The 13,436-nt window shown below is 43.8% G+C and overlaps 1 protein-coding gene across 1 annotated transcript in view; it reads right to left on the reverse strand.

Moving 5' to 3' along the window:
- amacr (alpha-methylacyl-CoA racemase) overlaps positions 1-13,436 on the reverse strand; it is a 58,136-nt gene that overhangs the window by 17,769 nt on the left and 26,931 nt on the right. The window contains exon 4 of the mRNA XM_064942362.1: positions 12,967-13,127. Coding sequence (XP_064798434.1) covers positions 12,967-13,127 — 161 coding nt within the window. The remainder of the gene's footprint in view (positions 1-12,966; positions 13,128-13,436) is intronic.

Raw genomic sequence — 13,436 nt, forward strand, 5'->3', positions numbered from 1 at the left:
AATCATGCAAATATAACTTGTCTGTGTAAGCAGTATATAAGAGAACTAAACGAGACTGCCCCAGTGGAACTCACTTCAGACCGGTACTTAATGCATCTAAGTTTGACTGTGACCTCTCCGGCATGCTGTTAATAAACAAGGACTCATTTAAGTTTGAAGTGTCCCTGTACAGAATCCAGTGCAATTTATGTGACTTGTTAAGAACATTTTTACTCCTGAACTTATTTAGGCTTGCCATAAAAGGGGTTGAATACTTACTGACTAAAAGACATTTCAGCTTTTCATAAATTTGTAAAAAAACATAATACTACTTTGACATTATTATTGTGTGTAGGCCATTGCAAAAACATCCAAATGTAATCAATTTTATATTCAGGCTGCAACACAACACATGTTTAAAAAGTGAAGGGATGTGAATACTTTCTGAAGGCATTGTAACGTGAACTAACTCACTTTTGTACATCGCGCTGGTCCGTACAATTGACCTTATTTTAGCGCCCAAAAAATGTAATACTTCCAGATCAAGTGTAACATCAATACCATTGTAAAGCACAATTTCTCTCCAATAAAATCAATGACAAGACCTTCATGATGTCCATCTCTGCATGATTCAAGAAGGCAATGAGCTCGGTCTGGTCTTTTTAAAAATTGCGAGGTGAGGAAGTGAAACCTATTGCGTGATAGCGAGAGGAGGAGAGATGTCGTGTGGGGAAATGGCTTTTTCACTCGATCTGCCCAACTTATCACCTTATCGCCTCTAAAAAGTAAATAACGCACTATAAAGTGTCATTACGCACTTATATAATGTGTCATTACATACCTATTTGAAGGTTTGTGTTGAATTTGAATGTTTTTTTTGGGACGGTGCTAAAGTGATCTTCAGAAGTAAACAGCGGCTTTTGAGAGTCATGATAGCTTGTAGTAATGACGCAAAAAATGACTCGGTATCCCACCGTACCCTGTCCCTTTCTTGTTTTAAACAGCGAGAGAAGTGCTACACCTGGTGGAGAGAGGCTGTAAGACAGAATTAGTTGCTTTATGCGTGCTGTACGTTACGCAATGACACGTCAAGATATAACGTACAGCATCGAAGGGGTCCGTTTTTTAAACTTTTCTGCAATAGTATAGAGCCATTACCATGTCAATCAACGCTTGAATAGAAATGTAGTTCACACCCCAGATTTTGATGTTAACACAGTCGCTACAGTCCCATTAGTTCTCTTTGCAGCCTCGTTTGAATGTCGCGGTTGCGCACATTTGTACAGAATGGGGTTAGCATACGTTAGATGAGTATAACACTAAGAAGCTCATCTCCACATGATGAATCTGCTTGCTCAGGCTTCCTGGAGGCACACCAGACATGTAACTGTGAGTAATCACTGAGCATCATCAAGTTGACCGCCAAGATAAACCTGCAAATGGTAACTCTGCAAATGGACGTCTGATGAACATGACATGTGAAACTGACGTACAAGTGTCAACACATGGACTACCAAAAGAAAACTGCATGAATTTGTGGGTTCAAGTTGTAGAGTTAGAATTCATTTGAAGAATCTGGAGGCGAATATCACTTGTCGTTGACTTTCATGAAACAAACATACAGTGCCTTGCGAAAGTATTCGGCCCCCTTGAACTTTGCAACCTTTTGCCACATTTCAGGCTTCAAACATAAAGATATAAAACTGTATTTTTTTGTGAAGAATCAACAACAAGTGGGACACAATCATGAAGTGGAACGACATTTATTGGATATTTCAAACTTTTTTAACAAATCAAAAACTGAAAAATTGGGCGTGCAAAATTATTCAGCCCCCTTAAGTTAATACTTTGTAGCGCCACCTTTTGCTGCGATTACAGCTGTAAGTCGCTTGGGGTATGTCTATCAGTTTTGCATATCGAGAGACTGAATTTTTTTCCCATTCCTCCTTGCAAAACAGCTCGAGCTCAACAAGGTTTTCACACACTGTTGCTGGTATTTTGGCCCATTCCTCCATGCAGATCTCCTCTAGAGCAGTGATGTTTTGGGGCTCCAGCAACATGGACTTTCAACTCCCTCCAAAGATTTTCTATGGGGTTGAGATCTGGAGACTGGCTAGGCCATTCCAGGACCTTGAAATCCTTCTTACAAAGCCACTCCTTCGTTGCCCGGGCGGTGTGTTTGGGATCATTGTCATGCTGAAAGACCCAGCCACGTTTAATCTTCAATGCCCTTGCTGATGGAAGGAGGTTTTCACTCAAAATCTCACAATACATGGTCCCATTCATTCTTTCCTTTACACGGATCAGTCGTCCTGGTCCCTTTGCAGAAAAACAGCCCCAAAGCATGTTTCCAACCCCAGGCTTCATAGTAGGAATGGTGTTCTTTGGATGCAACTCAGCATTCTTTGTCCTCCAAACACGACGAGTTGAGTTTTTACCAAAAAGTTACATTTTGGTTTCATCTGACCATATAACATTCTCCCAATCTTCTTCTGGATCATCCAAATGCTCTCCAGCAAACTTCCGACTGGCCTGGACATGTACTGGCTTAAGCAGGGGGACACGTCTGGCACTGCAGGATTTGAGTCCCTGGTGGCGTAGTGTGTTACTGATGGTAGGCTTTGTTACTTTGGTCCCAGCTCGCTGCAGTTCATTCACTAGGTCCCCCCGTGTGGTTCTGGGATTTTTGCTCACCGTTCTTGTGATCATTTTGACCCCACGGGGTGAGATCTTGCGTGGAGCCCCAGATCGAGGGAGATTATCAGTGGTCTTGTATGTCTTCCATTTCCTAATAATTGCTCCCACAGTTGATTTCTTCAAACCAAGCTGCTTACCTATTGCAGATTCAGTCTTCCCAGCCTGGTGCAGGTCTACATTTTTTTTCTGATGTCCTTTAACAGCTCTTTGGTCTTGGCCATAGTGGAGTTTGGAGTGTGACTGTTTGAGGTTGTGGACAGGTGTCTTTTATACTGATAACAAGTTCAAACAGGTGCCATTAATACAGGTAACAAGTGGAGGACAGATGAGCCTCTTAAACAAGAAGTTACAGGTCTGTGAGAGCCAGAAATCTTGCTTGTTTGTAGGTGACCAAATACTTATTTTCCACCATAATTTGCAAATAAATTCATTAAAAATCCTACAATGTGATTTTCTGGATTTTTTTTCTCATTTTGTTTGTCATAGTTGAAGTGTACCTATGATGAAAATTACAAGCCTCTAATCTTAAGTGGGAGAACTTGCACAATTGGTGGCTGACTAAATACTTTTTTGCCCCACTCTAACAATTCCCCAACAACTACCTAATACACACAAATCTAATGAATGAGAATACGTACATATAAGTATATGGATGAGCAATGGCCGAGTGGCATAGGCAAGGTGCAGTAGATGGTATAAAATACAGTATGTACATGTGATATGAGTAATGGAAGATATGTAAACATTATTAAAGTGGCATTATTTAAAGTGGCATTATTTAAAGTGACATTATTTAAAGTGGCATTATTTAAAGTGACTAGTGATCCATTTATTAAAGTGTCCAGTGATTGGGTCTCAATGTAGGCAGCAGCCTCTCTGAGTCAGTGATTGCTGTTTAGCAGTCTGATGGCCTTGAGATAGACTGAAAAACAGCTTCTCTCTGTCCCAGCTTTGATGGGACCGAGATGATAGATGATAGATGATCTGGATGATAGCGGTGTGAACAGGCAGTGGCTCGGGTGGTTGTTGTCCTTGATGATCTTTTTGGCCTTCCTGTGACATCGCGAGGTGTAGGCGTCATGGAGGGCAGGTACTTTGCCCCGGTGATGTGTTGTGCAGACCGCACCATCCTCTGGAGAGCCTTGCGGTCAAGGGCAGTGCACGATCATCTCCTTTGTTTTGTTGACGTTGAGGGAGAGTTTGTTTTCCTGACACCACACTCCGAGTGCCCTCACCTCCTCCCTGTAGGTTGTCTCGTCATTGTTGGTGATCAAGCCAACTACTGTTGTGTCGCCTGTAAACTTGATGATTAAGTTGGAGGCGTGCATGGCCACAGTCGTGGGTGAACAGGGAGTACAGAAGAGGGCTGAGCACACATCCTTGTGGGTCCCCAGTGTTGAGGATCAGCGAAGTGGAGATGTTGTTTCCTATTCTCACCACCTGGGGGTGGCCCGTCAGAAAGTCCAGGACCCAGTTACACAGGGAGGGGTTGAGGCCCAGGGCCTCCAGCTTGATGATGAGCTTGGAGGGTACTATGGTGTTGAATGCTGAGCTGTAGTCAATGAACAGTATTCTTACATAGCTATTATTTTTGTCCATATGGGATAGGGCAGTGTGCAGTGCGATGGCGACTGCGTCATCTGTGGACCTTTTGGGGCGGTATGCAAACTGAAGTGGGTCTAGGGAGGCCGGTAAGGTGGTAGTGATATGATCCTTGACTAGCCTCTCAAAGCACTTCACAATGACAGAAGTGAGTGCTACAGGGTGGTAGTCATTTTGTTCAGTTATCTTTGCCTTCTTGAGTACAGAAACAATGGTAACCATCTTGAAGCATATGGGGACAACAGACTGGGATAGGGAGTGATAACAGCCTCCACTCTCCTGGGATTTCCAGTAGATGTTGAAACATTGCTGCGGGGAATTGCTTCCATTCAGCCATAAGACCATTTGTGAGGTTGGGCACTGATGTTGGGCAATTAGGCCTGGCTCGCAGTCGGTGTTCCAATTCATCCCGAAGGTGTTTGATGGGGTTGTGGTCAGGGCTCTGTGTAGGCTAGTCAAGTTCTTCCACACCGATCACAACAAACCATTTCTGCATGGACCTCGCTTTATGCACGGGGGCATTGTCATGCTGAAACAGGAAAGGGCCTTCCCCAAACTGTTGCCACAAAGTTGGAAGTGCAGAATTATCTAGAATGTTGTAGATTTAAGGTTTGCCTTCACTGGAATTAAGGGGCCTAGCCCCAACCATGAAAAACAGCCCCAGACCATTATTCCTCTTCCACTACTGTTGGCACTATGCATTGGGGCAGGTAGCATTCTCCTGGCATCCGCCAAACCCAGAGGCATCCATTAAAACAGTCAGATGGTGAAGTGTGATTCACTGCTCCAGACTCCAATGGCCATGAGCTTTACACCACTCCAGCCAACGCTTGGCATTGCGCATGTTGCGCATCTTTTGTGCAGCTGTTTCGGCCATGGAAACCCATTTCATGAAGCTCACGACTAACAGTCCTTGTGCTGACGTTGCTTCCAGAGGTAGTTTGGAACTTGGTTTTGAGTGTTGCAAACGAGGACAAATGATTTTTAAGCACTACGCGCTTTAGCAGTCCCATTCTGTGAGCTTGTTTTGCCTACCACTTCACGGCTAAGCAGTTGTTGTTCCCAGACGTTTCCCCATTCACAATAACAGCACTTACAGTTGACCAGGGAAGCTCTAGCAGAGCATAAATTTTACAAATTGACTTGCTGGAAAGGTGGTCTCCTATGACCGTGCCTCGTCAGCAACGGGTGTGATTGAAATAGACAAATCCACTCATTTGAAGGGTGTCCACATACTTTTGTATATACAGTGTATTCCACAACTACCGGGTAGATTTGCTTGTTGAGTTCACATATGTCAGCTGCTACTCCTTCCTATGGGGGACTGGGGAGTGGAGATCAGAAGATCCCTCCTCTGAATAGGTTTGGACACCTGACTGACTACTTCCTGGATGTGTTTACTTATTCCAGGCAACCACACACCACTATCTAGCTCGCTCCCAGCGCTTCAAAACACCCTAACGTCCGTCATGTATGTGCTCTAACATCTAATTTGTCATGTTTTGTGGCACTACTATTCTATTACCATACAACACTAGTCCTTGTGAGGTTGAGAGGTGCTGTCGGCAGGTGTAGTAGGCTTTTAACTTGTCTGGCATACCTAGGCCATCTTGTTGTCACACTGTTTCACCATCTGCAGCTCTGCTTCTTGACGACGTCAAATGCGGTGGGTGAGATAGCATGCGGATCATACAGCATGGCCTCATAGGCCTCGATTTTACTGGTCAGCTCTGCAATCTTTTATGTAACAGCTGCCTGCAGATGTCTGGAACGGGTGTAGGGTTCTAACGCATCATGCTCATCAACGGTCTCTGGCTCCTCAAAGGCACTAAGTCAAGGTCTTTGCAGTGGAATGAGAGGTCTGGTATATCACAGTGTGAATGCATCTAGGCCATACAGATACCTGGTAAACTTCTCACATGCCCAGACAGCTGCGAGACACTACTTTTCCATCTGTGCATAGCGCTTCTCTGCATCGGTGAGAGTCCTGGAGCAATAAGCTACTGACTAACTGTCCATCGTATTTCTGTAGTAGGACCCCGCCTAACCCAGAACTACTGGCATCTGCACTGACTATGATAGGCTTTGTCATGTCATAAAATGCCAGAACAGGATGAGTTGCTTTAACTTCCTAAAGGCCTCCTCCTGCACTGCAGCATCACTCTTGAGCAACTCGTTGAGTGGTTTGGTGACATCAGCTAGACCCGGTAGGTACCTGCCTAGGTAGAGGATCATACCCAGGACACTGCTCAGATCAGTCACGTCGCTTGCCGGCTCCGGCAGGGTGACGGCCTGGATCTTGGCATCATCAGGAAGAATGCCATTCTCGTCAAAGCGAAGTCATATGTAGTTGAGACGTTTCTGTCGCAGTAGATGTTTGTCTGGGTTGAGCTTCAAACCTGCATCCTCCAGTGTGTATAGGAGTCTCACATCATCCTCTGGTGTGTGAGTAAATAAGGATCTCATCCATGTAAATGGCCACGCCCTCTTAGTCCTTCAGGAGCCCTGTCATCTCATGCTGGAAGATTTCTGGGGCACTAGTGATTCCAAATGGAAGTCTTCTGAAATAGTACCTTCCAAAAGACATTATGAATATGTTAAGCCTGACACACTCTCTCTCTAGTGGAATCTGCCAGAAGCCATTTCCTGCATTTAAAAAGAGAAAACACCTTGGCACTAGCCAGCTTTGGCAGGATATGTAGGTAGAATGTGTGACTCTCTTTTTACTGAGTAGTTTAACATTCTCAGATCAGCACATAACCTCAGCTGATTTTTGTTCTTCTTGGGCACTAGGAGCACACCGCTGTATGCTCCATGATCACGCCACTCGCCACCATGCGGTCAAGCTCCTTTTTCGCCTTGGGGGAGCATGGGCAGTGACACACGCCTGGAAGGGTTTACACTGTAGGGTACCCCATCATTTTTATTTTTGATTGTTTTTATCTTCAGCCTGTTCAGGTCTGCAGGATTAGCACTCGAGCGCCTCCGTGCTTTTGACCTCTTCTATTGTCTTTATCACATACACTTTGAACCTAAAACGGCTGTCCTTTCCAAATAGTTGTAACTGTAAAGTGACTCACAGTTCAGTTTACCCCCTGGGCTGTCTAGTTACTGTGCTCTTCAGTGGTGGCATGTTTTTTTAGTCTGCTATAAGTCTTTTCTGATATGACAATTGTATCTGCCCCCGTGTCAACCTAAAGGTCTATTGCAGTACATTTTACTGGCAGTTTCCAATGTCCATGCATTGTTTGAGTCACCAACATCTGACTTCTCCCAGGAAATAGAACCCATTCTTTTCTCCTCCCTCGTTGGCTGCAGTGACCTCTGACCACACAGGAGCGACAAACAACCGCAAAAGGCGCCGGCAACGCTATAATAAAATAGTTCCAATACAACACAAGGCCATAGTGACGAAATAATTACAATTTAGCATTAACACTGGAGTGATTTATGTGCAGATGATGATTTGCAAGATGAGATACTGGGGTGCAAAAAGAGCAAAAATAAATAATAAATATGGGGATGAGGTAGTTAGGTGGGCCATTTACAGATGGGCTGTGTACAGGGTGCAGTGATCGAGTTGACTTTGGGGATGACCAGTGAAATATACCTGCTGGAGCGCGTGCTACGGGTGGATGTTGCTATGGTGACCAGTGAGCTGAGTTAAGGCGGGGCTTTACCTAGCAAAGACTTATAGATGACCTGGAGCCAGTGGGTTTGGCGACGAATATGAAGCGAGGGCCAGCCAACGAGAGCATATAGGTTGCAGTGGTGGGTAGTATATGGGACTTTGGTGACAAAATGGATGGCACTGTGATAGACATCTAATTTGCTGAGTAGAGTGTTGGGGCTATTTTATAAATGAGTAGCAGAGTCAGTTTTACGAGGGCATGTTCAGCAGCATGAGTGAAGGAGGCTGTGTTGTAAAATAGGAAGACGATTCTAGATTTAATTTTGGATTGGAGAAGCTTAATTTGAGTCTGGAAGGAGTCTAACCAGACACCTAGGTACTTGTAGTTGTCCACATATTCTAAGTCAGAACCGTCCAGAGTAGTGATGCTGGACGGGTGGGTAGGTGTGGGCAGCGATCGGTTGAAGATCATGCATTTAGTTTAGCTTGCATTTAAGAGCAGTTGGAGGCCATGGAAGGAGAGTTGTATGGCATTGAAGCTTGTCTGGAGGTTAGTTAACACAGTGTCCAAAGAAGTATACAGAATGGTGTCATCTGCATAGAGGTGGATCAGAGAATCACCAGCAGCAGCGACATCATTGATATATACACAGAAAATAGTCGGCCCGAGAATTGAACCCTGTGGCACCCCCATAGAGATTGCCAGAGGTCCGGACAACAGGCTCTCCGATTTGACACACTGAACTCTATATGAGAAGTAGTTGGTGAACAGGCGAGGCAGTCATTGGAGAAACCAAGGCTGTTGAGTCTGCTGATAAGAATGCGGTGATTGACAGAGTCGAAAGCCTTGGCCAGGTCAATGAAGACGGCTGCACAGTACTGTCTTTTATCAATGTCGGATATGATATAATTTAGGACCATGAGCGTGGCTGAGGTGCACCCATGACCAGCTCGGAAACCAGATTGCATAGTGGAGAATTCAAAATGGTGGAATTCAAAATGGTCAGTGATCTGTTTATTAACTTGGCTTTCAAATACTGAAAAGGCAGGGCAGGATGGATATAGGTCAATAACAGTTTAGCACCTCTGACAAGATTGTCAGCAGTACATTTTTTGCTGTTAACATAGAACAGATCTTCCACAGTCAGCCTCGTTAAAATCCTCCAGACCCCAAAATGTCAGTACCGTTATTTTTGCCTGCTTAAAATTTGTAGCTAGATAGCTAATTAGCCAGATGCGTTAGTGTGGTTGCTAGCTAGCTAGAATTTGTAGTAAGCCCTTGTTTATACTAGCCAGATGGCCACAATTAGCTTAGCGAGTAACATTACAATTAAATCAGTATGGATATGTTTTTGAATGAAGCAGCTGCCTGTTAGCTGACGAGAGTCAGACTTCTAGATAAATAGCTAGTTACCTATTTTGTGTTAATTCCCATGAGTCTATGCCGTTGGGGGTGACATATGGAATTGTTTTTAGATGGTCATAACATGATTCATTTAGCTATTTGATTTAGAATTTTAGGACCCCTTTAACTGTTCCCCCCAAAAATATATACATTTGATATATTGAATTTGGCCTTTACTACTACAGCCCGTAGACCCACATTGAATAACACATTCATAAAAATGGCAACAAAAAGGAAAAAAAGGAAAAAAGTGGTGGATTACCCTGGGAAAAGTGCCGCTTTTTACCTCACGCAGACAGTAGTGCTCTTTGATTGGCTTTGCTGGCCACCGACAGGCAGACGATTCTACATTTTGAAACGTCTGGTTCGTTTGTACTCGGTCAGTACGCAGCAAGTGGTGTCTTTTGTTCTAGCAAGAGAAGGAATTACCTCCTACTGTGCTAAGTACCTATCGGCAGTCAGTGTGACCCCTCACAGTTGTGTTCATGTTTGCCTGGTTTTGATTGCCTGTGGCGATAGGTTAAGGGAATCTTTTGAGATGGTTGCCATTGAACAGAATGTCAGGGGTAATTGCCTTGCAGACCAACAATAACGATGTGATTGTCATGGCCCCTCACTGAGGCAGTTATCAGCATATTACATGTACTCCTTACTGATAAAGCATCAATCCTCTACATCCTCTACTAGGCATGAACAGGAAGTAGCCGGCAGCTTGTATACAATTTGTATGCCGACAGATGCTGTCTGGTTTACAGAATGCATTTTAATAGCTACAATATGATTTTTCCTGTAACTTAAACAGTCTAATTATTTGTAGGGGTCCATTTGGAGATCTCCTTAATATACAGTATTAGCCTTAAAATTGGGGTCACTAACTTTAGAAAAGCTATGGAAAAGTACCAACAATCCCTGGAGGGAAAAGAAAAGTACAAGCCTTAGGCAAAATGTAATGTTGACAGCGATCATGGAGGGGACGTTAATATATTCATTGAAAATGGTGCTTCAGGCATCGTGGCGTCGAGGGAGCTAATAAAAATATGACATAGTGAGGTGCGGCAAAAGTCAATAAAACCACATCTTGAGCACATCTAGTGCTTGACTTGGACTGAAGTAGGTGCTGGTACTCATTTTAAGTGCTAGTATCGTTTATGTACAGAACAAAAATATAAGCGCAACATGGAAAGTGTTGCTCATGTTTCGTGAGCGGACATAAAATATCACAGAAATGTTCCATATGCACAAAAATATTATTTCTCTCAGATTTGGCGCACAAGTTAGTTTACATCCCTGTTAGTATTACTCCTTTGCCAAGATAATCCATCCACCTGACAGGTAAGGCATATCAAGAAGCTGATTAAATAGCATGCTCATTACACGGGTGCACCTTGTACTGGGGACAAAAGGTTACTATAAAATGTGTAGATTTGTTACGCAACCCCATAGATGTCTGCAGTCAGTATGCCAATTGCAAGCTCCCTCAACTTGAGACATGTCCACCAGAGCTGTTGCCAGACAACTGAACGTTAATTTCTCTACCAAACGCGGTTTTAGAGAATTGTGCAATACGCCCAACCGGCCTCAAAATCACAACCTCCACATCCGGCTTCTTCACCTGCGGGTTCGTCTGAGACCAGCCACCCTGACAGCTGATGACATTTAGGAGTATTTGTCTGTGATAATGCACTTTTGTGAGAGAAAAAAGAAAAAAAGAAGTCTGATTTCCTGGGCCTGGTTCCCAAGTTGGTGAGACTATGTTCTCCCAGGCCCACCCATGGCTGAGCCCTTTCGCAGTCATGTGAAATCCATAAATTAGGGCCTAATGAAATTATTTCAATTGACTCCTTTCTTTATGAACCATAACTCAATAAAATTGTTGAAGTTGTTGCGTTTATTTTTGTTCGGTATATTTAGATGCAGGAACTCCTCAATACTATTCTATACGAGGCGCAAGTACTCAGTTCCGGTGAGCTCCTGCCTAAATCAAGTACTGAGCACATCTTACATCCCACCTAATCTCCATACTGGACATGAATGGCATTTAAAATTCACATGCTACTGTACATGAGAATGCTTAAAAATATCACAGATACAGTGCTCTTTACTTTTTTCAGTTGTCATTGTGGTACTGGGTTAGTTTAGTGATGGAATTGATCTGGGATTTTACAAAGTGTTGTGAGACTGTACTGAGCTAACCACAAGACATGCTGATTGTGTTGTGATTTCTGTGCCTGAGCAGTGTTCAGGTTAAAGGGGTAGGAAAGAAAAAAACAGTTTGGAAGTTTCTGCTGTTGTTGAGTGCCCTTGTTCAATGTCACAGTGTTATCTACTGTTAAATATACATTATATCAGTGGTGGGCCGTCAGGGCCAGCAAGGCCTTCTCTGCTGGCCTAAACATCAGAATATAATATAATAAAATATATATATATATATATATAATTTTCCCACAAATATGTATTAAATTATTCCCCGGAGTAAGAGTTACACTCTTCATTTCATAGCGTTCCTCTTGGTTGCACTGCTTCCAGCCCCAGGTTGAGATTTGGAGGGCTGGTCTTTATGTTAGATATTTTATCCTATCATATTCAGCCATCATGTGTTGCCAGGGGTCTAGAAATCTGCCCTCAGGCCTTCAGAATCAACAGTGCGGGCACTTGTAGCTTAAAGTGAATGGAAATTAAAAATTAGTGTCAACCAATCAGCTTTAGAGTTGGCTATTGTACGCCTGCTGGCTGGCTCCAGTGTTACACAGGAGCCAGCTAGCAGGCGTAGTGCCTGCACGTCTTTTGATTGGATTACCAACTAGGAAACTGAAATTGATCAACGATTGATCAACAAATTAATTTGGGTACTACTAAACTGTTTTTTCAACCCACAATGGCGGAAGGAGAAGATATCGATTTGGTCGAGGATATAATTATAACGCCCTTCTCAAGACAAACTTTTCAAGAAAAGTTAGACATTGTCAGGAGAGGTAGACGCCGACACTACAAAGCCGACGCTATAAAGACAGGCTCCGAGGAGCACTGCAAACTGTACTGCTGGGAATGCCTATTATTTGCAAGTGATCGATTTGGTGTTTGGAGCCACACTGGCTTTGCAAACCTGAGTTGTCTAACCAAGGCAGCAACGAGACACCAAAGTACAGTTGGGCACTTCCAAACAATGGTGCTTTTCAAAACTTTTGGGGACACCCGAGTGGATCTACAGCTCAACGAACAAGCACGCAGGGCAACGAAGCTGCACAATGAAAAGGTATTGTAGTCTTCCCCTGCAATTCTCTGAATAAAAATGTCAATTTCATGGTGACGCAACGCCTGGTTATACTGCGTTTGTCTAAATGTATAGTGTCTAGAGCCATGGCATCATAATGATGGTAAGAGGTGGATTAATTCGGGTGGGATTGTGTAGGACTTCACTGAAGGCCCAGGCCCCAGAACCACGGCACGCTACTGCATTATAACCTACGGCATTCTTCAGGCAAAAATCTGTATGCTGCAATGTACAAGCCTTTAGAGGATATGGAGGTGTACAGAAAACAGTACTGTAGGTGTTGTTGATGCCTGGCAGCGTACTGTGAACAGCACTGTGGGTGTAAATGTCGCTTATGAATCTGCTCAGACCTCAACTGAGCTGATGTGATCTCGTACTCACCATGCTGGTATCAACGACCTGCCCTCTTCCCGACCTGGTCCTCTCCAGCAGGGCCAGGACCACCCCGAGGGCACAGGTCAGACCCCCGCCTGCAAAGTCAGCCAACAGGTTCAGAGGAGCGTAGGGCTTCTCGTGGCTCCGGCCCAGCATGGACAACAAGCCTGACACAGGAGGAGAGGAATACATGGAGTGAGAAGCAGAGATGGAGGAGGATACATCATCCTTTCTTAACGTCTGTATGAACCATGGTATAAAACCTAAACAAAGTAAATGATCTAAAACAAATCTCGTCTAAATGAAAAGTCCTTACAGTGGCTTGTGAAAGTATTCAACCCCTTGGCATTTTTCCTACTTTGCTGCCTTGCGACCTAGAATTAAAATAGATGTTTGGGGGGGGGGGGGTTGTATGCCTACCACTTTGAAGATGCAAAATATGTTTTATTGTGAAACAAATAAGAAATAAGACAGAA

The sequence above is a fragment of the Oncorhynchus masou genome, chromosome 28, assembly GCF_036934945.1.
Source record: "Oncorhynchus masou masou isolate Uvic2021 chromosome 28, UVic_Omas_1.1, whole genome shotgun sequence".
Lineage (NCBI taxonomy): Eukaryota > Metazoa > Chordata > Actinopteri > Salmoniformes > Salmonidae > Oncorhynchus > Oncorhynchus masou.